The sequence below is a fragment of the Oncorhynchus mykiss genome, chromosome 23 (genome assembly GCF_057628025.1).
Source record: "Oncorhynchus mykiss isolate SJ-2025 chromosome 23, ASM5762802v1, whole genome shotgun sequence".
In the NCBI taxonomy this organism is placed as follows: Eukaryota; Metazoa; Chordata; class Actinopteri; order Salmoniformes; family Salmonidae; genus Oncorhynchus; species Oncorhynchus mykiss.
The window spans coordinates 54631386-54658367 of record NC_143044.1 but is presented as its reverse complement, the minus strand read 5'-3'; the positions used below and the strand labels follow the sequence as shown (position 1 = coordinate 54658367).

At 47.8% G+C, this 26982-nt stretch overlaps 2 protein-coding genes across 2 annotated transcripts; both read right to left on the bottom strand.

Moving 5' to 3' along the window:
• Positions 1–3091: 3091 nt before the first annotated feature.
• On the bottom strand, positions 3092–7729 carry LOC149972635 (uncharacterized). The gene is made up of 2 exons (XM_090217984.1): positions 7715–7729; positions 3092–7440 (listed from the first exon to the last, which is right to left on the bottom strand). Exons 1-2 carry the CDS (start codon positions 7727–7729, stop codon positions 4870–4872), a joined length of 2586 nt encoding a protein of 861 aa, XP_090074110.1. The 3' UTR covers positions 3092–4869.
• Positions 6842–26667, bottom strand: LOC118943888 (actin-related protein 2-A). The gene is made up of 9 exons (XM_090217713.1): positions 26484–26667; positions 24946–25056; positions 19151–19366; positions 18405–18477; positions 17255–17391; positions 15990–16139; positions 11788–11933; positions 10158–10290; positions 6842–9721 (listed from the first exon to the last, which is right to left on the bottom strand). The coding sequence occupies exons 1-9, from the start codon at positions 26529–26531 to the stop codon at positions 9551–9553; spliced, it is 1185 nt and encodes a 394-aa protein (XP_090073839.1). The 5' UTR covers positions 26532–26667; the 3' UTR covers positions 6842–9550.
• Positions 26668–26982: the final 315 nt, after the last annotated feature.

Here is a 26982-nt window from a genome sequence, read left to right as displayed (position 1 = left end):
GAACACTCCTTCATCATGGGGAACACTCCTTCATCATGGGGAACACTCCTTCATCATGGGTAACACTCCATCATGGGTAACACTCCATCATGGGTAACACTCCTTCATCATGGGTAACACTCCATCATGGGGAACACTCCTTCATCATGGGGAACACTCCTTCATCATGGGTAACACTCCTTCATCATGGGTAACACTCCTTCATCATGGGTAACACTCCTTCATCATGGGTAACACTCCTTCATCATGGGGAACACTCCTTCATCATGGGTAACACTCCTTCATCATGGGTAACACTCCTTCATCATGGGTAACACTCCTTCATCATGGGTAACACTCCTTCATCATGGGTAACACTCCTTCATCATGGGGAACACTCCTTCATCATGGGTAACACTCCTTCATCATGGGTAACACTCCTTCATCATGGGTAACACTCCTCCATCATGGGGAACACTCCTTCATCATGGGTAACAGTCCTTCATCATGGGTAACACTCCTTCATCATGGGTAACACTCCTTCATCATGGGGAACACTCCTTCATCATGGGTAACACTCCTTCATCATGGGCAACACTCCTTCATCATGGGTAACACTCCTTCATCATGGGTAACACTCCTTCATCATGGGGAACGTTCCTTCATCATGGGTAACACTCCATCATGGGGAACACTCCATCATGGGGAACACTCCTTCATCATGGGTAACACTCCATCATGGGGAACACTCCATCATGGGTAACACTCCATCATGGGTAACACTCCTTCATCATGGGGAACGCTCCTTCATCATGGGTAACACTCCTTCCTCATGGGTAACACTCCATCATGGGTAACACTCCATCATGGGTAACACTTCTTCATCATGGGTAATACTCCTTCATCATGGGTAACACTTCTTCATCATGGGTAACACTCCTTCATCATGGGTAACACTCCATCATGGGGAACACTCCATCATGGGTAACACTCCATCATGGGTAACACTCCTTCATCATGGGGAACGCTCCTTCATCATGGGTAACACTCCTTCCTCATGGGTAACACTCCATCATGGGGAACACTCCTTCATCATGGGTAACACTCCATCATGGGGAACACTCCATCATGGGTAACACTCCATCATGGGTAACACTCCTTCATCATGGGGAACGCTCCTTCATCATGGGTAACACTCCTTCCTCATGGGTAACACTCCATCATGGGTAACACTCCATCATGGGTAACACTCCATCATGGGTAACACTCCATCATGGGTAACACTCCATCATGGGTAACACTCCTTCATCATGGGTAGTGCTCCTTCATCATGGGTAACACTCCATCATGGGTAACACTCCTTCATCATGGGTAACACTCCATCATGGGTAACACTCCTTCATCATGGGTAGTGCTCCTTCATCATGGGTAACACTCCATCATGGGTAACACTCCTTCATCATGGGTAACACTCCATCATGGGTAACACTCCTTCATCATGGGTAGTGCTCCTTCATCATGGGTAACACTCCATCATAGGTAACACTCCATCATGGGTAACAGTCCTTCATCATGGGTAACAGTCCATCATGGGTAGTGCTCCTTCATCATGGGTAACACTCCATCATGGGGAACACTCCTTCATCATGGGTAACAGTCCTTCATCATGGGTAACACTCCATCATGGGTAGTGCTCCTTCATCATGGGTAACACTCCATCATGGGGAACACTCCTTCATCATGGGTAACAGTCCTTCATCATGGGTAACACTCCATCATGGGTAACACTCCATCATCGGTAACACTCCATCATGGGTAACACTCCTTCATCATGGGTAACACCGACCAGTATAATGCCTTAAACGTGCTATGAGCTTATGTGAGCATATTATAAAGTGAATCATCTGATTCTATGGGATGTGTTGTCAGTCTGTGTGTAATCTCCTTCCCATTTCCCTTCCTCCCAAATGCCAAGCCTCTGGTGTACCATCGCGTCAAACTTCGTTAGCCAATGCAGGAAGTCTGGGGGTCGAGGTTCATCTGCAAGTGGGACAATGTTTATCCACATAACTTTGAAAGGCACTTGACAAAAGTGATCTGCATCGAACGCGCCCAATGGAGATCGCTTTGGGACTAATAACCCTGGTCTCAAATTGAGCCAAAATCACTGTCCTGAAAACTATTCACACCGAGAGTAGCCTGTAGGGTTTTCTTCAGTTTCGTGCCTACTGAACAGTACCTGGACAAGAGAGAAGGGTCGACAGAGAGGAGAGTCGGGGGACTCAGATCGGGGTCATATTCATTATGGCACATCATAGCAAAACAGAATACGAAAAACAAACGTTTCTTATTGGACAACTTCAGGCCGTTTTCGATCGGTTTTCTTCCATGCGATGCCAAATGAACACGACCCAGGAGTGTCAGTCTGTGTGTAATGTGTGAGGTGTGAGATCTGTATTTGAGACCAGAAGATACAGCCTTTTATTCTCTGGTGGTGTTAAAGGATTAGTTTAACCAGGTTTACATTTCCTCAGGCTTGTTCAACATTACAGGCCGACTGATCTACACAGAACCTTGCATCATAAATATCTACCTCATTGTTCATTCGTAGAGGAGTCAAGTCACATTAGGGTTTTGATCCTCGAGAACATGGCCCTCCTCTTATTCAGTCCCTCTGCTCTGGGCTCAGTTCCGCCTCTCTTCTCTCCCTTTGGTCTTTTTCCCTAAGTGCTACTTTGTTTATGGACTAGAAATGACTTCCTTCCTTCCTTCCTCCGGCAGCTCGCCCCCGTGGGGCCGGTGTGTGTGTTGTATTTACCACGGCGGTGACCTGTAAACCCATATATGATGGAAGTAATAATGCTCCCGTCTCTCTCCTGTCCCATTCTACTTTGGACACCATTTTGAGATCTCTGGGTCCACCTCAAGTCGTAAATGGTTTCTTTTTAATAATATAGATGATGCGCCTCACTCTCTTCTCTCGCTCTCCTTTGGAGAATGAACAGTATGATGTCCGATGTTTCCGTGGTCGGAGGAGATGGGAAGGTCACCGTCTGCTGTTAACCTGTCGGTCTGTTTTGTCCTTCAGAAGAAAGAGCCAGACAACAAGAACTTACTTATAAATCAATTGACTTTATTTAAAATCAGCGACGTCAGGCAGTTTACACTATGAACAATAAGAAAATAAAAAGACAGAAACATAAAATAAAAAGATGAAAGATCCAGATAACAACCACTGCTCTTGGCACCGGATAGAACATTATGAAAACAACTAATATTATACTAGGCTTGTGTGGGGGGGGGGGGGGGGTAATCATGTTGTGATGGTGAGAGCCGGACTAGTGAACTTAAATACCAGCTTTTTACTTCGTCTCAGAGGACATGTTCCAGGCTGATTACGCTGTTTAACCTATCAGCTGACCACATCTAGGTCCAGTTAACCAGACAGATTAACCCTTCAGTGTCTGGATAGGTGCTGACCACATCTAGGTCCAGTTAACCAGACAGATTAACCCTTCAGTGTCTGGATAGGTGCTGACCACATCTAGGTCCAGTTAACCAGACAGATTAACCCTTCAGTGTCTGGATAGGTGCTGACCACATCTAGGTCCAGTTAACCAGACAGATTAACCCTTCAGTGGCTGGATAGGTGCTGACCACATCTAGGTCCAGTTAACCAGACAGATTAACCCTTCAGTGTCTGGATAGGTGCTGACCACATCTAGGTCCAGTTAACCAGACAGATTAACCCTTCAGTGTCTGGATAGGTGCTGACCACATCTAGGTCCAGCTAACCAGACAGATTAACCCTTCAGTGGCTGGATAGGTGCTGACCACATCTAGGTCCAGCTAACCAGACAGATTAACCCTTCAGTGTCTGGATAGGTGCTGACCACATCTAGGTCCAGTTAACCAGACAGATTAACCCTTCAGTGTCTGGATAGGTGCTGACCACATCTAGGTCCAGCTAACCAGACAGATTAACCCTTCAGTGTCTGGATAGGTGCTGACCACATCTAGGTCCAGTTAACCGGACAGATTAACCCTTCAGTGTCTGGATAGGTACTGACCACATCTAGGTCCAGTTAACCAGACAGATTAACCCTTCAGTGGCTGGATAGGTGCTGACCACATCTAGGTCCAGTTAACCAGACAGATTAAACCTTCAGTGTCTGGATAGGTGCTGACCACATCTAGGTCCAGTTAACCAGACAGATTAAACCTTCAGTGTCTGGATAGGTGCTGACCACATCTAGGTCCAGTTAACCAGACAGATTAACCCTTCAGTGTCTGGATAGGTGCTGACCACATCTAGGTCCAGTTAACCGGACAGATTAACCCTTCAGTGGCTGGATAGGTGCTGACCACATCTAGGTCCAGTTAACCAGACAGATTAACCCTTCAGTGGCTGGATAGGTGCTGACCACATCTAGGTCCAGTTAACTGGACAGATTTAAGTCTGGTACCTGTTTCAAAATGTATTCCAATGAAAAATCTCCATGGAGAATGTTTAGTCCAGGACAAATCTGTGTCTGGGAAACAGATACCATAGGATGTAGCAATCTGATACCCGACGGTGAAGTCCATGAAGTGGCATAGAACCATTGGTTGTGGTGTGCAGCTCGACTGGAACAGACCTAATAAGCACAACTTTCAGATTGAACCATGTTTTATATATCATGACCCTCACACAACCCCACTCCTGAACCCCCGACCTTTGAACCCCACTACCGTCACTCAGGTCAGGGGGTCATGTCCCTTATAATCATCTTCACTATCCTCATCATCATCAATTCTTCATTAAAAACAAGGAGGAATTTTCATATGACATATGCTTCGTTTTAAAATGGTCGTTCACCACAAAAAAATAAAATGATGTAAAAAAAAAATCTAAATTAAAAAGTAAGATAAAGAGGATCTGTATACATCCAACAGAAGAATCAAGACATCCCTCTCCCAAAAAGAGAAATTAATAAATCGTGATATACAAATCATCATATAAAAACATGATCGGTTCTCCACGAATACTAGGTTTGTGTGTTTACTGGACTGGCCAATGCCTGTATACTGGACTGGCCAATGCCTGTATACTGGACTGGCCAATGTCTGTATACTGGACTGGCCAATGCCTGTATACTGGACTGGCCAATGCCTGTATACTGGACTGGCCAATGCCTGTATACTGGACTGGCCAATGCCTGTATACTGGACTGGCCAATGCCTGTATACTGGACTGGCCAATGCCTGTATACTGGACTGGCCAATGCCTGTATACTGGACTGGCCAATGCCTGTATACTGGACTGGCCAATGTCTGTATACTGGACTGGCCAATGCCTGTATACTGGACTGGCCAATGTCTGTATACTGGACTGGCCAATGCCTGTATACTGGACTGGCCAATGCCTGTATACTGGACTGGCCAATGCCTGTATACTGGACTGGCCAATGCCTGTATACTGGACTGGCCAATGCCTGTATACTGGACTGGCCAATGCCTGTATACTGGACTGGCCAATGCCTGTATACTGGACTGGCCAATGCCTGTATACTGGACTGGCCAATGCCTGTATACTGGACTGGCCAATGCCTGTATACTGGACTGGCCAATGCCTGTATACTGGACTGGCCAATGCCTGTATACTGGACTGGCCAATGCCTGTATACTGGACTGGCCAATGCCTGTATACTGGACTGGCCAATGCCTGTATACTGGACTGGCCAATGCCTGTATACTGGACTGGCCAATGCCTGTGTACTGGACTGGCCAATGCCTGTGTACTGGACTGGCCAATGCCTGTGTACTGGACTGGCCAATGCCTGTGTACTGGACTGGCCAATGCCTGTATACTGGACTGGCCAATGCCTGTATACTGGACTGGCCAATGCCTGTATACTGGACTGGCCAATGCCTGTATACTGGACTGGCCAATGCCTGTATACTGGACTGGCCAATGCCTGTATACTGGACTGGCCAATGCCTGTATACTGGACTGGCCAATGCCTGTATACTGGACTGGCCAATGCCTGTATACTGGACTGGCCAATGCCTGTATACTGGACTGGCCAATGCCTGTATACTGGACTGGCCAATGCCTGTATACTGGACTGGCCAATGCCTGTATACTGGACTGGCCAATGCCTGTATACTGGACTGGCCAATGCCTGTATACTGGACTGGCCAATGCCTGTATACTGGACTGGCCAATGCCTGTATACTGGACTGGCCAATGCCTGTATACTGGACTGGCCAATGCCTGTATACTGGACTGGCCAATGCCTGTATACTGGACTGGCCAATGCCTGTATACTGGACTGGCCAATGCCTGTATACTGGACTGGCCAATGCCTGTGTACTGGACTGGCCAATGCCTGTGTACTGGACTGGCCAATGCCTGTGTACTGGACTGGCCAATGCCTGTATACTGGACTGGCCAATGCCTGTGTACTGGACTGGCCAATGCCTGTATACTGGACTGGCCAATGCCTGTGTACTGGACTGGCCAATGTCTGTATACTGGACTGGCCAATGCCTGTGTACTGGACTGGCCAATGCCTGTATACTGGACTGGCCAATGCCTGTATACTGGACTGGCCAATGCCTGTATACTGGACTGGCCAATGCCTGTATACTGGACTGGCCAATGCCTGTATACTGGACTGGCCAATGCCTGTATACTGGACTGGCCAATGCCTGTATACTGGACTGGCCAATGCCTGTATACTGGACTGGCCTATGCCTGTATACTGGACTGGCCAATGCCTGTATACTGGACTGGCCAATGCCTGTATACTGGACTGGCCAATGCCTGTATGCTGGACTGGCCAATGCCTGTATGCTGGACTGGCCAATGCCTGTATACTGGACTGGCCAATGTCTGTATACTGGACTGGCCAATGCCTGTATACTGGACTGGCCAATGCCTGTATACTGGACTGGCCAATGCCTGTATACTGGACTGGCCAATGCCTGTATACTGGACTGGCCAATGCCTGTATACTGGACTGGCCAATGCCTGTATACTGGACTGGCCAATGCCTGTATACTGGACTGGCCAATGCCTGTATACTGGACTGGCCAATGCCTGTATACTGGACTGGCCAATGCCTGTATACTGGACTGGCCAATGCCTGTATACTGGACTGGCCAATGCCTGTATACTGGACTGGCCAATGCCTGTATACTGGACTGGCCAATGCCTGTATACTGGACTGGCCAATGCCTGTATACTGGACTGGCCAATGCCTGTATACTGGACTGGCCAATGCCTGTATACTGGACTGGCCAATGCCTGTATACTGGACTGGCCAATGCCTGTATACTGGACTGGCCAATGCCTGTGTACTGGACTGGCCAATGCCTGTATACTGGACTGGCCAATGCCTGTATACTGGACTGGCCAATGCCTGTTTGAGATACATCCTGATTATGACGTCCTAGAAAACTTATGGTAGGTTGCCTCTAAATAACCACAGATTTAGGATCAGTCAACCCTAACCGTACCCTGACCTTAAAGGACCAGTGCAGTCAAAAAAAGTGATTTACTCGTTGTTGTTTTTTTATATATAATCTATTTCCATACTATGAGGATGGAATAATACTGTGGAAATGTTAAAATGATGATGATGGCCTTTTAGTGTAAGAGCTGTTTGAAAAGACTGCCTGAAACTTCAGCCTGTTTTGGTGTCCACAAGTTCATCTGAAAAAAAAGTCTTAATTGCCCAAAATCTCACACTATCCCTTTAACCATTTGGGAAATGAGATACCATCTGACCCTGCATCAGCAAATAGGGACAGCTTCTAGCTACTCCTTTATGATACCATCTAACCCTGCATCAGCGATTAGGGACAGCTTCTAGCGACTCCTTATGATACCATCTGACCCTGCATCAGCAAATAGGGACAGCTTCTAGCTACTCCTTTATGATACCATCTGACCCTGCATCAGCAAATAGGGACAGCTTCTAGCTACTCCTTTATGATACCATCTAACCCTGCATCAGCGATTAGGGACAGCTTCTAGCTACTCCTTTATGATACCATCTGACCCTGCATCAGCGATTAGGGACAGCTTCTAGCTACTCCTTTATGATACCATCTGACCCTGCATCAGCGATTAGGGACAGCTTCTAGCTACTCCTTTATGATACCATCTGACCCTGCATCAGCGATTAGGGACAGCTTCTAGCTACTCCTTTATGATACCATCTGACCCTGCATCAGCGATTAGGGACAGCTTCTAGCTACTCCTTTATGATACCATCTGACCCTGCATCAGCGATTAGGGACAGCTTCTAGCGACTCCTTTATGATACCATCTGACCCTGCATCAGCGATTAGGGACAGCTTCTAGCTACTCCTTTATGATACCATCTGACCCTGCATCAGCGATTAGGGACAGCTTCTAGCGACTCCTTTATGAAGAGGACATGGAAGTTTGAAGTGATTGGTAAGGAGAGGTTTAACTGTTCTAGGGGTGGGTCTCAATAGTCTAACGTTGTTCTCCTCGTCTCCTCGTCTGCATTAAGGTTGGGGACCATTCTGTTTTCACTTTCTTAAAAAAAAAAATATATTCTAAACTGAAATTGACCTCAACCCTGATCTGCACTAGTCAGGGTAAAAAATAGCACAGTGAGGAAATAGACTCCTTGACTCACTTTCCACCATATTGCTTTCCCCGTGTTGTGAAAATGTGAATTTCTATCTTCAGGAGACTTGATATTCACCGTGAACTCTACTACCAAAATTCCTACCAACCCTGTGCTAAACTATACTAGACCATCAGACGACAGGAGGAGAGGCGGGCTGGAGGAGTGGTGTCCTGAACTCTACTACCAACCCTGAGCTAAACTATACTAGACCATCAGACGACAGGAGGAGAGGAGGAGGGCTGGAGGAGCGGTGTCCTGAACTCTACTACCAACCCTGTGCTAAACTATACTAGACCATCAGACGACAGGAGGAGAGGCGGGCTGGAGGAGTGGTGTCCTGAACTCTACTACCAACCCTGAGCTAAACTATACTAGACCATCAGACGACAGGAGGAGAGGAGGAGGGCTGGAGGAGCGGTGTCCTGAACTCTACTACCAACCCTGAGCTAAACTATACTAGACCATCAGACGACAGGAGGAGAGGAGGGCTGGAGGAGTGGTGTCCTGAACTCTACTACCAACCCTGAGCTAAACTATACTAGACCATCAGACGACAGGAGGAGAGGCGGGCTGGAGGAGTGGTGTCCTGAACTCTACTACCAACCCTGAGCTAAACTATACTAGACCATCAGACAACAGGAGGAGAGCGTCATCACTCCCTACGGTGATGCCGTGATTCTGTTGTTTAGAAGAGGAAGAAGGATAAATAGATATCTAGTCTGCCATGGGGGAGGAAACCGTGTGTGTGTGTGTTTTAGACATACACCATTCTAGGTGCTTCTCTATGATGACCCTTCAGTGTTTGGGTGAATATATGGATATTTATATGTGTGTGTGTGTGTGTGTGTGTGTGTGTGTGTGTGTGGTGTGTGTGTGTGTATATGTGTGTGTGTGTGTGGTCATTAACATTGTGGAGGTCTTTATCTGACAGTGACTCCCAGTTTCTCCAGCACCCTGACACCTTTCTCCTGGTACTCCTCCCTGGTCAGCCAGAAGTTATCTTTGTCCTTCATGATGTCCGCCAGCACAGCCCCGCCCAGGAACACCATGTGCTTACGCCGCGGCGGGTCCTCGATGCGGATCTTAAATTTCTACAGAGGGAGACAATTCAGCATTATGTCCGAGGGGAGGAGTTTGGGGAGGAGTTTGGGGAGGAGTTTGGCACAGGATGGATGAATCTTGGCCTCATCATATAACGCCTAGTAATTCAGGATGCAAGGTGATTTGTAGAGCACCGATTGATTATATGTCCTACTTCTGTTGTGTACTATGAGCTGACTACTTCAGAGATGTTTCTTCTGTCTCCACCTAGTGGGTTAACTACAACACTGCACCACGTTGAGGAAGTGGGCCATGTCCCAATACTTTTCAACATACATCCTTCCTCCCACCCTTCAGGTCCATTAGGGACCGGTTGGACCTTTAGAGACAGGTCATCATTGCAAATAACAATCTGTTATTGACTTACATTTACGAATAGAGAGTTAAATAAAAATAAAAAATATATTTTAAAAGAGTTGTTCTCACCGAGAGTTTGTCCACGTCGCCTTTCAGCACGCGTTCCAGGTAGAGCTGTTTGAGCTCCCTCTCTAGTCGAGATGGAAGACCTGGATACATGGTGGACCCACCTGACAACACTATGTGTTTATAGAACTCAGACCTGAGAGAGAGGTGAGAGATGGGGGGGGGGGGGGCAGAGAGAGAGAGGTGAGAGAGGGGGGAGGCAGAGAGAGAGGTGAGAGAGGGGGGAGGCAGAGAGAGCGGTGAGAGGGGGGAGGCAGAGAGAGAGAAGTGAGAGAGGGGGGAGGAAGAGAGAGGGGGGGCAGAGAGAGAGAGGTGAGAGAGGGGGGAGGCAGAGAGAGGTGAGAGAGGGGGGAGGCAGAGAGAGGTGAGAGAGGGGGGAGGCAGAGAGAGAGAGGGGAGATTAAAACAGGTGTCGATAAAAAAAGTAGTGTGTGTGTGTATTGTCAGTGTGTGTGTGTGTGTATTGTCGGTCTGTGTGTGTATGAGTGTCTGTGTGTGTGTATTGTCGGTCTGTGTGTGTATGAGTGTCTGTGTGTGTATTGTCGGTCTGTGTGTATTGTCGGTCTGTGTCTGTGTGTGTATTGTCGGTCTGTGTGTATTGTCAGTCTGTGTCTGTGTGTATTGTCGGTCTGTGTGTATTGTCGGTCTGTGTGTATTGTCGGTCTGTGTGTATTGTCGGTCTGTGTCTGTGTGTGTATTGTCGGTCTGTGTGTGTATTGTCGGTCTGTGTGTGTACTGTCAGTCTGTGTGTGTACTGTCAGTCTGTGTGTGTACTGTCAGTCTGTGTGTGTACTGTCGGTCTGTGTGTGTACTGTCGGTCTGTGTGTGTACTGTCGGTCTGTGTGTGTACTGTCGGTCTGTGTGTGTATTGTTGGTCTGTGTGTATGAGTGTCTGTGTGTGTACTGTCGGTCTGTGTGTGTACTGTCGGTCTGTGTGTGTACTGTCGGTCTGTGTGTGTACTGTCGGTCTGTGTGTGTACTGTCGGTCTGTGTGTGTACTGTCGGTCTGTGTGTGTACTGTCGGTCTGTGTGTGTACTGTCGGTCTGTGTGTGTACTGTCGGTCTGTGTGTGTACTGTCGGTCTGTGTGTGTATTGTCGGTCTGTGTCTGTGTGTATTGTCGGTCTGTGTGTATTGTCGGTCTGTGTGTATTGTCGGTCTGTGTGTATTGTCGGTCTGTGTCTGTGTGTGTACTGTCGGTCTGTGTGTGTATTGTCGGTCTGTGTGTGTATTGTCGGTCTGTGTGTGTACTGTCGGTCTGTGTGTGTACTGTCGGTCTGTGTGTGTACTGTCAGTCTGTGTGTGTACTGTCAGTCTGTGTGTGTACTGTCAGTCTGTGTGTGTACTGTCGGTCTGTGTGTGTATTGTCGGTCTGTGTGTGTACTGTCGGTCTGTGTGTGTATTGTCGGTCTGTGTGTGTACTGTCGGTCTGTGTGAGTACTGTCGGTCTGTGTGTACTGTTGGTCTGTGTGTGTACTGTCGGTCTGTGTGTGTATTGTCGGTCTGTGTGTGTATTGTCGGTCTGTGTGTGTATTGTCGGTCTGTGTGTGTATTGTCGGTCTGTGTGTGTACTGTCGGTCTGTGTGTGTATTGTCGGTCTGTGTGTGTATTGTCGGTCTGTGTGTGTTAGTTACCTGGTGTCGATGTCTGCTGCATGGATAGTGTTGAAGAGCAGCTCTGCCACCCCGACTCCCTCTACGTTGATGAGATGGGGCTGGAACAAAGCCTCTGGAGCCTCGAAACGCTCCCCTCCCACCTTGATCACCCTGCCGTCTGGGAGCTGGAGGGGGGGAGGGAGGGAGGGAAGGGGGAGGGAGATTGAAAGTCAGAGGGTGGTGTGTGTATGTTGTTCAGGCTTACGTGTGGTGAATGTGTAGTAGTGTCTTGTTGATGATCACGTGTGGTGGTGAGTGTGTGTGTGTGTGTGTGTGTGCGCATTTACTGTAAAACGTGTTCATCTGTATTTTATGCGTTGTGTGTGTCTTTGTAGCTTGCGTGCGTGTGTGTGTGCGTGTGTAAAGGCTCTATTCAGCTCAGGCCGTGGGAGGAAGTTGAGAGCTGCCCAGCCACCGCCGCCCTGTGGCCACAAAGGATATGATGTCACGCCCCCACAGACACACTACCCACCTTGTCTCTCACACACACACTACACACACACTCTTAAGATGTGTGTGTTTTATAATGAGTTCCCTTCTTATGAAAGAAAAGCAATATCATGAAGGAATATTCCACCCACTCTCTGGAAGCTGCTCAGCACTTCCTGGTTCCTCTGAAGCTCCACCGACATTAACATATAGAGACCAATCCAGTTCTGTTACTTATCAGCTGCTCAGAGTCGTGTGGTGGTATATTCTGTTACTCATCAGCTGCTCAGAGTCGCGTGGTGGTATATTCTGTTACTCATCAGCTGCTCAGAGTGGTGTGGTGGTATATTCTGTTACTCATCAGCTGCTCAGAGTCGTGTGGTGGTATATTCTGTTACTCATCAGCTGCTCAGAGTCGTGTGGTGGTATATTCTGTTACTCATCAGCTGCTCAGAGTGGTGTGGTGGTATATTCTGTTACTCATCAGCTGCTCAGAGTCGTGTGGTGGTATATTCTGTTACTCATCAGCTGCTCAGAGTCGTGTGGTGGTATATTCTGTTACTCATCAGCTGCTCAGAGTTGTGTGGTGGTATATTCTGTTACTCATCAGCTGCTCAGAGTCGTGTGGTGTGGTGGTATATTCTGTTACTCATCAGCTGCTCAGAGTCATGTGGTGGTATATTCTGTTACTCATCAGCTGCTCAGAGTCGTGTGGTGGTATATTCTGTTACTCATCAGCTGCTCAGAGTCATGTGGTGGTATATTCTGTTACTCATCAGCTACTCAGTCGTGTGGTGGTATATTCTGTTACTCATCAGCTGCTCAGAGTCGTGTGGTGTGGTGGTATATTCTGTTACTCATCAGCTACTCAGAGTCGTGTGGTGGTATATTCTGTTACTCATCAGCTGCTCAGAGTCATGTGGTGGTATATTCTGTTACTCATCAGCTACTCAGTCGTGTGGTGGTATATTCTGTTACTCATCAGCTACTCAGAGTCGTGTGGTGGTATATTGTTACTCATCAGCTGCTCAGAGTCGTGTGGTGGTATATTCTGTTACTCATCAGCTACTCAGAGTGGTGTGGTGTGGTGGTATATTCTGTTACTCATCAGCTACTCAGAGTTGTGTGGTGGTATATTCTCAGAGTCGAGTGGTGGTATATTCTCAGAGTCGTGTGGTGGTATATTCTGTTACTCATCAGCTGCTCAGAGTCGAGTGGTGGTATATTGTTACTCATCAGCTGCTCAGAGTCGTGTGGTGGTATATTCTCAGAGTCGTGTGGTGGTATATTCTCAGAGTCATGTGGTGGTATATTCTCAGAGTTGTGTGGTGGTATATTCTGTTACTCATCAGCTGCTCAGAGTCGTGTGGTGGTATATTCTCAGAGTCGTGTGGTGGTATATTCTCAGAGTCGTGTGGTGTGGTGGTATATTGTTACTCATCAGCTGCTCAGAGTCGTGTGGTGGTATATTCTCAGAGTCGTGTGGTGGTATATTCTCAGAGTCGTGTGGGGGTATATTCTGTTACTCATCAGCTGTTCAGAGTCGTGTGGTGGTATATTCTCAGAGTCGTGTGGTGTGGTGGTATATTCTCAGAGTCGTGTGGTGTGGTGGTATATTCTCAGAGTCGTGTGGTGTGGTGGTATATTCTCAGAGTCGTGTGGTGTGGGGGTATATTCTCAGAGTCGTGTGGGGGTATATTCTGTGGGGGTATATTCTGTGGGGGTCATTGGGGGGGTTCTATGCACCATAAATATGTTATTTTAGACTGAAGCTCCAGACAACAAAACAGCTGCTAAACGCTATTGATACTGGCCTGTTATTTAGGGTCCAAAAATGTGGTCCAAAAGTTCTGAATTGGTCACATTCAGGGTCTATTTACACTGACCGTGCAGGACTCAACCAGCACAGAGGTTAGTTACTGACCTGGTACGACTAACCTGGTACGACTCACCTGGTAGGACAGTGGTACTGACCTGGTAGAACTGACCCAGTAGGACTGACCTGGTACGACTCACCTGGTAGGACAGTGGTACTGACCTGGTAGGACTGACCCAGTAGGACAGTGGTATTGACCCGGTAGGACAGTGGTACTGACCCGGTAGGACTGACCCAGTAGGACATTGGTACTGACCTGGTAGGACTGACCTGGTAAGACAGTGGTACTGACCTGGTAGGACTGACCCAGTAGGACAGTGGTACTGACCCGGTAGGACAGTGGTACTGACCCGGTAGGACATTGGTACTGACCCGGTAGGACTGACCCGGTAGGACTGACCCGGTAGGACAGTGGGACTGACCCGGTAGGACTGACCCGGTAGGACAGTGGTACTGACCTGGTAGGACTGACCCAGTAGGACAGTGGTACTGACCCGGTAGGACAGTGGTACTGACCCGGTAGAACAGTGGTACTGACCTGGTAGAACTGACCCAGTAGGACTGACCCGGTAGCACAGTGGTACTGACCCAGTAGCACAGTGGTACTGACCCGGTAGGACAGTGGTACTGACCTGGTAGAACTGACCCAGTAGGACTGACCCGGTAGCACAGTGGTACTGACCCGGTAGGACAGTGGTACTGACCCGGTAGGACAGTGGTACTGACCCGGTAGGACAGTGGTACTGACCCGGTAGAACAGTGGTACTGACCCGGTAGAACAGTGGTACTGACCTGGTAGAACTGACCCAGTAGGACTGACCCGGTAGCACAGTGGTACTGACCCGGTAGCACAGTGGTACTGACCCGGTAGGACAGTGGTACTGACCCGGTAGGACAGTGGTACTGACCTGGTAGGACTCGACCAGCACGGTGGTCTCCAGAGCCAGTTTCTGCTCCTGTTCGATGTTGTAACCCACGTAGCACAGTGGTACTGACCTGGTAGGACTCGACCAGCACGGTGGTCTCCAGAGCCAGTTTCTGCTCCTGTTCGATGTTGTAACCCACGTAGCACAGTGGTACTGACCTGGTAGGACTCGACCAGCACGGTGGTCTCCAGAGCCAGTTTCTGCTCCTGTTCGATGTTGTAACCCACGTAGCACAGTGGTACTGACCTGGTAGGACTCGACCAGCACGGTGGTCTCCAGAGCCAGTTTCTGCTCCTGTTCGATGTTGTAACCCACGTAGCACAGTGGTACTGACCTGGTAGGACTCGACCAGCACGGTGGTCTCCAGAGCCAGTTTCTGCTCCTGTTCGATGTTGTAGCCCACGTAGCACAGTGGTACTGACCTGGTAGGACTCGACCAGCACGGTGGTCTCCAGAGCCAGTTTCTGCTCCTGTTCGATGTTGTAACCCACGTAGCACAGTGGTACTGACCTGGTAGGACTCGACCAGCACGGTGGTCTCCAGAGCCAGTTTCTGCTCCTGTTCGATGTTGTAACCCACGTAGCACAGTGGTACTGACCTGGTAGGACTCGACCAGCACGGTGGTCTCCAGAGCCAGTTTCTGCTCCTGTTCGATGTTGTAGCCCACGTAGCACAGTGGTACTGACCTGGTAGGACTCGACCAGCACGGTGGTCTCCAGAGCCAGTTTCTGCTCCTGTTCGATGTTGTAACCCACGTAGCACAGTGGTACTGACCTGGTAGGACTCGACCAGCACGGTGGTCTCCAGAGCCAGTTTCTGCTCCTGTTCGATGTTGTAGCCCACGTAGCACAGTGGTACTGACCTGGTAGGACTCGACCAGCACGGTGGTCTCCAGAGCCAGTTTCTGCTCCTGTTCGATGTTGTAACCCACGTAGCACAGTGGTACTGACCTGGTAGGACTCGACCAGCACGGTGGTCTCCAGAGCCAGTTTCTGCTCCTGTTCGATGTTGTAACCCACGTAGCACAGCTTCTCCTTCATCATACGCACCGTCTCAAAGTCCGCCGAGTGGTTGAACGCATAGCCCCTCAGCAACAACAGCTGGAGATCAGAGACGTAGAGAGGTGTTTCCACCAGGCTTATTAGGGAAAGGGGGATACCGTGTCAGTTGTACAACTGACATGTGTCTTCCACATTAAACCCAACCCCGCTGAATCACCCTTAACATCCACGTCTTCAGCACCCGGGGAACAGTGGGTTAAACTGCCTTGCTCAGTGGCAGAATGACAGATTTTTACCCTGTTAGCTTGGGGATTCGATCCAGCAACCTTTCGGTTACTGGCCCAACACTCTAACCACTAGGCTACCTGCTGGTTACTGGCCCAACGCTCTAACCACTAGACTACCTGCTGGTTACTGGCCCAACACTCTAACCACTAGGCCACCTGCTGGTTACTGGCCCAACACTCTAACCACTAGGCTACCTGCTGGTTACTGGCCCAACACTCTAACCACTAGGCTACCTGCTGGTTACTGGCCCAACACTCTAACCACTAGGCTACCTTCTGGTTACTGGCCCAACACTCTAACCACTAGGCTACCTGCTGGTTACTGGCCCAACACTCTAACCACTAGGCTACCTGCTGGTTACTGGCCCAACGCTCTAACCACTAGGCTACCTGCTGGTTACTGGCCCAACGCTCTAACCACTAGGCTACCTGCTGGTTACTGGCCCAACACTCTAACCACTAGACTACCTGCTGGTTACTGGCCCAACACTCTAACCACTAGGCTACCTGCTGGTTACTGGCCCAACGCTCTAACCACTAGGCTACCTGCTGGTTACTGGCCCAACGCTCTAACCACTAGGCTACCTGCTGGTTACTGGCCCAACGCTCTAACCACTAGGCTACCTGCTGGTTACTGGCCCAACGCTCTAACCACTAGGCTACCTGCTGGTTACTGGCCCAATGCTCTAACCACTAGGCTACCTGCTGGTTACTGGTCCAACGCTCCAACCACTAGGCTACCTGCTGGTTACTGGCCCAACACTCTAACCACTAGGCTACCTGCTAGTTACTGGCCCAACGCTCTAACCACTAGGTTACCTGCTGGTTACTGGCCCAACGCTCTAACCACTAGGCTACCAGCTGGTTACTGGCCCAACGCAATCAATGTATGAGATCCAGGGGTCAGAGGTGAGGGGTCAGAGGTACCTTAATGAGGTAGCGGGTTATGTCCCTCCCAGCGATGTCCAGGCGTCGTGTCAGATGGGGCAAGCTGAAGCCCTCGTACACCGGACAGATGTGTGTCACACCGTCCCCAGAGTCCACCACAACACCTGTCAGCAGGCCTGAGGGCAGAAACACAGAGAGCTCAGACACTCGCACACACACACACACACACACACAGAGGTCACACACACAGAGAGGTCAGACACGCGCACAGAGAGGTCAGACACGCGCACAGAGAGGTCAGACACGCGCACAGAGAGGTCAGACACGCGCACAGAGAGGTCAGACACGCGCACAGAGAGGTCAGACACGCGCACAGAGAGGTCAGACACGCGCACAGAGAGGTCAGACACGCACACAGAGAACTCAGACACGCACACAGAGAGAGAGAGAGAGAGAGGTCAGACACACACACACAGAGGTCACACACACACACACACACACACACAGAGGTCAGACACACACACACAGGGGTCAGACACACACACACACACACACAGAGGTCAGACACACACACACACACACAGAGGTCAGACACACACACACACAGAGGTCAGACACACACACACACAGAGGTCAGACACACACACACACAGAGGTCAGACACACACACACACACACAGAGGTCAGACACACACACACACACAGAGGTCAGACACACACACACACACAGAGGTCAGACACACACACACACACAGAGGTCAGACACACACACACACACACACAGAGGTCAGACACACACACACACACAGAGGTCAGACACACACACAAACACACAGGTCAGACACACACACACACAGGTCAGACACACACACAAACACACACACACACAGAGGTCAGACACACACAAACACACACACAGAGGTCAGACACACACACAAACACACACACACACAGAGGTCGGACACACACACACACACACAGAGGTCAGACACACACACAGGTCAGACACACACACACACACAGGTCAGACACACACACACACACAGGTCAGACACACAGAGTAACATAATTAACCCCCTCCGATACGTTTCACAAGCCCTCTGAATGGGAGGGAGTAAGCTGTGTTGAGTTGGGGCTTAAAGTGAACCAGAGAGAGGTGAAGAGGCTGTGTGTTCCTCTAGTCTAGTACCTTGGGCGTAGAGCGTCAGCACAGCCTGGATAGCAATGTAGACCCCTGAGAACTGATACGTCTCAAACATCACCTACCGGAGACAGAGAGACAACTTTAAAAGACTGCCATCAAATACAGTCTTACAGCTGGACTGCTTCTGTAATGATAAACATGTGTAACACACTGTTAATGCTGAACCCACTGACCCTCACACAGCTTTATAGAGCTCTGTTAATGCTGAACCCACTGACCCTCACACAGCTTTATAGAGCTCTGTTAATGCTGAACCCACTGACCCTCACACAGCTTTATAGAGCTCTGTTAATGCTGAACCCACTGACCCTCACACAGCTTTATAGAGCTCTGTTAATGCTGAACCCACTGACCCTCACACAGCTTTATAGAGCTCTGTTAATGCTGAACCCACTGACCCTCACACAGCTTTAGAGTTCTGTTAATGCTGAACACACTGACCCTCACACAGCTTCAGAGCTCTGTTAATGCTGAACACACTGACCCTCACACAGCTTCAGAGCTCTGTTAATGCTGAACACACTGACCCTCACACAGCTTCAGAGCTCTGTTAATGCTGAACACACTGACCCTCACACAGCTTCAGAGCTCTGTTAATGCTGAACCCACTGAACCTCACACAGATGTTCCTACATTAGTTCTCATACGCTAATGAGGTCTGAGTGGTAGCTAGCTGTTGCTATGCACTTGGAGTCAACTTGCTACACACACCCCCCCTCCGACATACACACCTCGATGATCTTCTCTCGGTTCTTGGTGGGGTTCATGGGCGGCTCGGTGAGCAGGATCTTGCAGTTCCTGGAGTCGATGTTGAGCTTCTCAGGCCCGAAGGTGTAGTCCCACAGGTGCTTCATGTCGTCCCAGTTCCTGACGATGCCGTTCTCCATGGGGTAGTTGACCTCTAGCATGGAGCGCAGCTCGCTGGCCTCGTCGCCCACCATCAGGTCCTATAGACGTTGAGGGGGTTTACGGTTCAGATAGACACCCCTGGGTCGTGTTCATTAGCACGCAACAAAGCATTTTGCAACAGTAAACAGAAACAAGCGTTTTTTTCTTATTGGAAAAGTTGAGGTGTTGTTCTCCGTGGGATAGTTTGGGTTCGATCGGTGGAGGGCCTCATGAATACGGCCCTGGAGAAATCAGACAGTTAGCTTAGCTGTACCGTCACCTTTCACCAGCAGTAACAGAGGGGCATGTCAACACTGCCTCCATGACGGCTCCACGACGGCCTAAAGAGACACAGTAATGGGATATACACATACGCAGCAGCGCTCAAAAAAAAAAAAAGAGGCAAGTCACATCCGTCAGCAATTACCCAGCATGCATTCTTTAAAAAACAGCATGTTTCCATGCATTCACTCTTAAAACCTGTTCCCTTTCTGACCAGAGCACAGGGCTACAATCCTAAACTTGAGAAACATGCAAGTAACTTACTTACTTTATTTTATGAAAATAAAACCTAACATAACTCAAACGGAAAGCATTTGCATTTCTGCGCAGTCCAGGCACCATTGACGTCAATGAGAAGTTTGCCTGACAATCTGTGCATGCAGGTCAAGTTCAGATTCAGTCTCATTTGAGCAAGGCTCAGTCAGAGTTACATGCAAACCAGGCATTGGGAATCACTACATGATTGGTTAGCCAAGTGTTAGTCACACAGTACAACGTTTCCTAGTTCACTGGCACACACTGAGCCTGATGGTCATCAGGGCAGACTAGAAAACTGTTCCCACGGAAGCTACTTGACACAATACGTTTAGAAACCGTAGCCTGGTCCCAGATCTGTTCGTATTGGTTTGACTTGTGCCAACTGCTATGGTCAATGGTTGGGACAAACAGATCTAGGACCAGGTTAGAGAAACAGTTGGTACAGTGTGTGGTTTGGCACTGAAGGAGCCCCCGTCTGGCAGTGCCATGTGTTTTCAATGAAGACCTGCTGCTTCCATCCTGTCTGTTCTGCCAATCAACAGCCATGTACACACACCACCACACACACCACCACACACACCACCATCACACACCACCATCACACACACACACACCATCACACACACCATGTACACGCACCACCACACACACACACCATCACACACACACACCATGTACACGCACCATCACACACACCATGTACACGCACCACCACACACACACACACCATCACACACACACACCATGTACACGCACCATCACACACACCACCATCACGCACACCATGTACACGCACCATCACACACACACACCATCACACACACCACCATCACACACACACCACCATCACACACACCACCATCACACACACCATGTACACGCACCACCACACACACACCATCACACACGCACCATCACACACGCACCACCATCACACACCATGTACACGCACCATCACACACACCACCATCACACACACACACACCATGTACACACACCATCACACACACACACGTCCACACACACCATCAGACACACACACCATCATCACACACACACACCATCATCATCACACACACACCATCATCATCACACACACACCATCATCACACAAACACCATCACAACTTTCAATTCATTATCTGAAAGCTGATTGACATTTGCTGCACTATTATTGTTGTTAATAAGTTCAACTTGTCTTCCTAAACCATATCTGAAGACAGTTTAAAATCTCCCTCTACTGTTGTATTAAAAGGTACAGGTGGGGGACCATAAAACACAATATGACAAGTCCCCCAGCCAAAAGTGCACGAGTAGTCGCCCGATAGTCATCTCATTGTCCCTCGTTTGTTTGCATGTTTGTCCACCACTTGTAGGTCTTCCACCACTGATGTCACTCAACCCTGATCATCATCTTCTCTCTCTGCATCAACGACTACCTGTCCACTCCAAACATCTTGGAGAGAGCACCGAGGTTTCTAATCTTGGTGAAGGCACCAGGGTTAGATGCACAATATGCACAACTGTAGTGTTTGTGTTTTAATCAACTTAAAACGACAACAAAAGACAGTTATGCTCATCATCATTGATTAGGGATATCAACATTGATTAGGGATATCAACATTGATTAGGGATATCAACATTGATTAGGGATATCAACATTGATTAGGGATATCATCATTGATTAGGGATATCATCATTGATTAGGGATATCATCATTGATTAGGGATATCATCATTGATTAGGGATATCAACATTGATTAGGGATATCAACATGGATTAGGGATATCAACATGGATTAGGGATATCAACATGGATTAGGGATATCATCATTGATTAGGGATATCATCATTGATTAGGGATATCATCATTGATTAGGGATATCATCATTGATTAGGGATATCAACATTGATTAGGGTTATCAACATTGATTAGGGATATCATCATTGATTAGGGATATCAACATTGATTAGGGATATCATTGATTAGGGATGTCAACATTGATTAGGGATATCAACATTGATTAGGGATATCAACATTGATTAGGGATATCAACACCATCCCCATGTGTTTCAAAATCACAGTAAACATCCGCTAATTAAAACACCCTGTTTTCTGAGAACTATTTCACATTATTAGAACATCGAAACACCTTAAATCGCCGTTCCAGGGGTGTGATCTGTACATGAGCTAGCACCAGCAGTGTGATCTGCACATGAGCTAGCACCAGCAGTGTGATCTGCACATGAGCTAGCACCAGCAGTGTGATCTGCACATGAGCTAGCACCAGCAGTGTGATCTGCACATGAGCTAGCACCAACGGTGTGATCTGCACATGAGCTAGCACCAGCAGTGTGATCTGCACATGAGCTAACACCAACGGTGTGATCTGCACATGAGCTAGCACCAACGGTGTGATCTGCACATGAGCTAGCACCAACGGTGTGATCTGTACATGAGCTAGCACCAACGGTGTGATCTGTACATGAGCTAGCACCAACGGTGTGATCTGTACATGAGCTAGCACCAACGGTGTGATCTGTACATGAGCTAGCACCAACGGTGTGATCTGTACATGAGCTAGCACCAACGGTGTGATCTGTACATGAGCTAACACCAGTGGTGTGATCTGTACATGAGCTAACACCAACGGTGTGATCTGCACATGAGCTAGCACCAACGGTGTGATCTGTACATGAGCTAACACCAACGGTGTGATCTGTACATGAGCTAGCACCAACGGTGTGATCTGTACATGAGCTAGCACCAACGGTGTGATCTGTACATGAGCTAGCACCAACGGTGTGATCTGTACATGAGCTAGCACCAACGGTGTGATCTGTACATGAGCTAGCACCAACGGTGTGATCTGTACATGAGCTAACACCAGTGGTGTGATCTGTACATGAGCTAACACCAGTGGTGTGATCTGTACATGAGCTAGCACCAACGGTGTGATCTGCACACGAGCTAGCACCAACGGTGTGATCTGTACATGAGCTAACACCAGCGGTTTGATCTGCACATGAGCTAGCACCAGCAGTGTGATCTGTACATGAGCTAACACCAGCAGTGTGATCTGTACATGAGCTAACACCAGGGGTGTGATCTGTACATGAGCTAACACCAACGGTTTGATCTGTACATGAGCTAACACCAGCCGGGACAGTCTCCCTCTAACGCGAGTGAAGTGAGTTGGGAAGAGCTGAATGTATCGGTCTTAGAAGTTGTTGACATACAAAATCTATATGTCCCAACTCACAATCTAATATGCTTCCCCAAAATAACATGTTTTGTTGTGGGAGAACATTTATATTCATTGCTGATTTTAAATGATTTATACTTTTACTTTTTATACTATATTTTAGCAATAACATTTATTTTTAATAGTTAAGTATATTTATTTACTCAAGTAGTATTTTACTAGGTGACTTGAGCCATTGTCTATTAAAGGTATGTTTACTTTTACTCAAGTATGACCATTTAGAACTTTTTCCACCACTGCATGTGCATATAGGCACATTCATTTCTTAAATTTTAAATGAAAGTATGATCACTTATCTGAGAAGGTACCAAAAAAAACGTCTGAACAATCGGTTACCTGAGGGTTGACTCAACATCAAGGTTTTTTTCTTCAGTTTTGAAATTGGCCACTAGGGGAACACAACTCTAACTGAATAATGAAACATCTGATTGGCTAAGAATAAAAACTGTTATGGATGTAACAACCAGATTAATTGGCTGAAACATAAAACAGCGGGAAAAGTTGATTATAAAACTAGTTTTTTATTATACATTTGAATCCAAAGCTGGAAGTGGGCTTAATGGGTACGTGGGCTTAATGGGCACGTGGGCTTAATGGGCACGTGGGCTTAATGGGCACGTGGGCTTAATGGGCACGCGGGCTTAATGGGTACGCGGGCTTAATGGGCACGTGGGCTTAATGGGCACGCGGGCTTAATGGGCACGCGGGCTTAATGGGCACGCGGGCTTAATGGGCACGCGGGCTTAATGGGTACGCGGGCTTAATGGGTACGCGGGCTTAATGGGCACGTGGGCTTAATGGGCACGTGGGCTTAATGGGCACGCGGGCTTAATGGGCACGCGGGCTTAATGGGCACGCGGGCTTAATGGGCACGCGGGCTTAATGGGCACGTGGGCTTAATGGGCACGTGGGCTTAATGGGTACGTGGGCTTAATGGGTATGTGGGCTTAATGGGCACGTGGGCTTAAAGGGCACGTGGGCTTAATGGGCACGTGGGCTTAATGGGCACGTGGGCTTAATGGGCACGTGGGCTTAATGGGTACGTGGGCTTAATGGGTACGTGGGCTTAATGGGCACGTGGGCTTAATGGGCACGTGGGCTTAATGGGCACGTGGGCTTAATGGGTACGTGGGCTTAATGGGTACGTGGGCTTAATGGGTATGTGGGCGTAATGGGAACGCTGACCCTATATAGGGAACCGGATGTCATTTCAGACACAGGCCATGTAGCATTCAAGTTCCTTCTGCTAAACTAACTTGAGATGAAAAACAGGAACAACAAAACAGTGAAATGAGTGGACTCTTAAAAATCGCTAGATTTCTGTCTGCCTAGTCATTAGGAATCAATTTTTCTCCACAGAAGTACTTAAAATGTTATAATTAGCCAAATATTTAGCCAAATAAAACACCAATTAGAGACAAATTAAATATAGAAAACAACAACAAATAAAAGGCACTCCAAATGTAGTAGCTATGTAGTAAAAAACACAGCATCACTCTCTCTCTCCCCGTTAGGCAACCAGGGAGGACATGGGCCTGCACACGCCAGCCAGGAATTCACACCACTTACCATCTTCTGAATATTCTACTTCATCATGTGATGACAGGTGAAGGAGGTGGAGCATAAAGTAGAGAGTCAGCCAGTAAAACAAAGAGAGAGGAAGGGATGTAATTTTAAAATAGGTGTTACTAGACTCAGGGAGTCAGTATGACAGACATAGATGAGATTAAGCCTAGTCCATGCTTCTTGGTCCAGGAATAGGGTTGTTGTGTCAGGGTAACTTTTGAACCCACGTTGGAGTGTTGCACAGGAGAGGGGAGCTTCGTAGTATTACCTTAATCTCAATGTTGCCCACTTTGGCTGTGGAGCGAATGATTGGCCTGCCCACCAAGGCAGGGAAGATGTGCTCGGGGAAGTTGGAGCCTGCATAGCCACACTTCACAAACTGAGAGAGAGACAGAGAGAGAGAGATTTAGATATTTTCTTTAGTTAAAATATTTTACTAGGCAAGTCAGTTAAGAACAAATTCTTATATACAATGTCGGCCTACCAAAAGGCCTCCTGGCGATTAAAAATAAAGATAGCGAGAAAGAGATAATATATTCAAATATATATATATTAACACTGTATATTGCCCTGGCAATACTGGTCTGTTCCTTCCATGTGAATAAATATTGTTTGTATTGGACTGGTTTGAATTAAAAGACAGGAGGAAGAGAGAGTGAGCACGGGTGGAGAGGATGTGGAGAGATGAGGCAAATGTGGAAGACATAGGCTTTATTTGAACTCCCCAAAGCAAAATAGCCTAGTTATTATGCCTAATCTCAGTTACCCAGAAGTAATGAGAGATTAAGTTAAGGCAAAATTATAGTCCACACTTCTTCGGGCATCAGAAAGCAATTACTGATAATATTTGTGACCTTCGCTTCAGTAGACTTGAGTAAGGGTCACAAGCTCTAGCCTAGCAGTGAATGTGTGTGGTGTGTGTATCTTAGAATCCTAGCTGTGGTTAAGAAACTAGTCTCACTTCCGCTTGACTCATTTCTTCAGCCCTTCACAGTGAGCACTTTTTAGCTGCATACACACTATGCCAGCGTCGCTTCAAATCGCTGAGAGTCAGAAGTACAATCCAAAAACAACCACTAAGACCCCTTTGGTGTGTCCAGATTTGAAGGATCCGAGTACTGTAAGCTATTTTTACTACCTATGTCCTAAATGACGGAGGGACCTCAGAATCCCTAGAAACAGTTGTCAGGAGGAGCACAGCCCCGATGCTGTTTCCCAGATAAAACTATTTTATAGCGTTCCATAAAAAAATATTGGAAATCTTACCGGATTTTGCCAGCTAGCTATTAACACACAGGCATGGGTTATGGTTAACGTGAACTAGCTTAACTAATTCTGTCGTTATAACCTGAGGCATAAGGACCAGTAGAAACAAATGTGAATTTACTAAACATTCAAAACATGTCGACATCAACATTGAGTGAAAATGTAGTGTATTGGCTAACGCTGGTTAGCTGACCTAACTAGACTAGCTTACCAGCTAACTAACTAACTAACACGAAAGCTGGGTCAAACGATTTAATAGGTTTGAGCTAACAGGCCGATTTAATTTTTGCACCGTGAAATTGATTGTTATTGAATGTATTGGGAGATGACAACATAGCTAGCCAGCGGTAGATAATTGTAAAAACGGACAGACATTCCTGCCTAGCGTTACCCACCGACTTAACTAGCTAACGTTAGGGCGCTAGCAACACATCATTCACTTCCTGCTTCAGATAAAAAATGTTCTCCTGCCATTCTGCCTTGGAAAAATACAGCATTAATAGAACTCGGTCATATGCAGCTTTCCACTCATAAACTTACCCCGGTTCCATTGTCACAAACCACCACTTTCCTTCCCTGGCTATCCATTTTGCAAAACCCAGGAGCCAGCAAACCTCCCCAGCTCAACTTTCTTCAGCAAGCCGGAAGTCACCACCCAGACTGTCTTGGCATCTTCCGGGGGGGGGGGGGTTCGAATACCTTTCGATGGCATTCATCCTTCTTTCCTTCCTAGAAATGTCACAGAACAAAATAAGTATAAAATCCAGGGGCCAAGTAGGCTACTGTGGCTATTTGATCGTAATGTAGACCTACCAGAGTGGCCTACCATAAAACAACAATGAAGAAAATGCATCCCATAACACTTCAATAGCTATTCTATCGTACAGCCGACAGCAGCAGCCAATGTGTTGTGTTCAATGCCTACATTCCATGAGACTTTTGGGGGGGGAAAATGCAGGGCTTGACCTTCAGACAAGGTGACTGAAAATGTTGTGTTGTTTAAGGCAAGAAACCACTTTACAAAATAAAATGCGCATGT

What these genes read in the sequence shown, in the direction of transcription:
- LOC118943888 (XM_090217713.1), bottom strand. Translation starts at nt 26,531, where the DNA reads ATGGATAGCCAGGGAAGGAAAGTGGTGGTTTGTGACAATGGAACCGGG. An exon ending in TGGGCAACATTGAGATTAAG is followed by an intron (nt 19,367 to 24,945) that starts GTAATACTACGA and finishes CAACGTCTATAG; the next exon opens with GACCTGATGGTGGGCGACGA. An exon ending in GCTGACGCTCTACGCCCAAG is followed by an intron (nt 17,392 to 18,404) that starts GTACTAGACTAG and finishes TTCTGCCCTCAG; the next exon opens with GCCTGCTGACAGGTGTTGTG.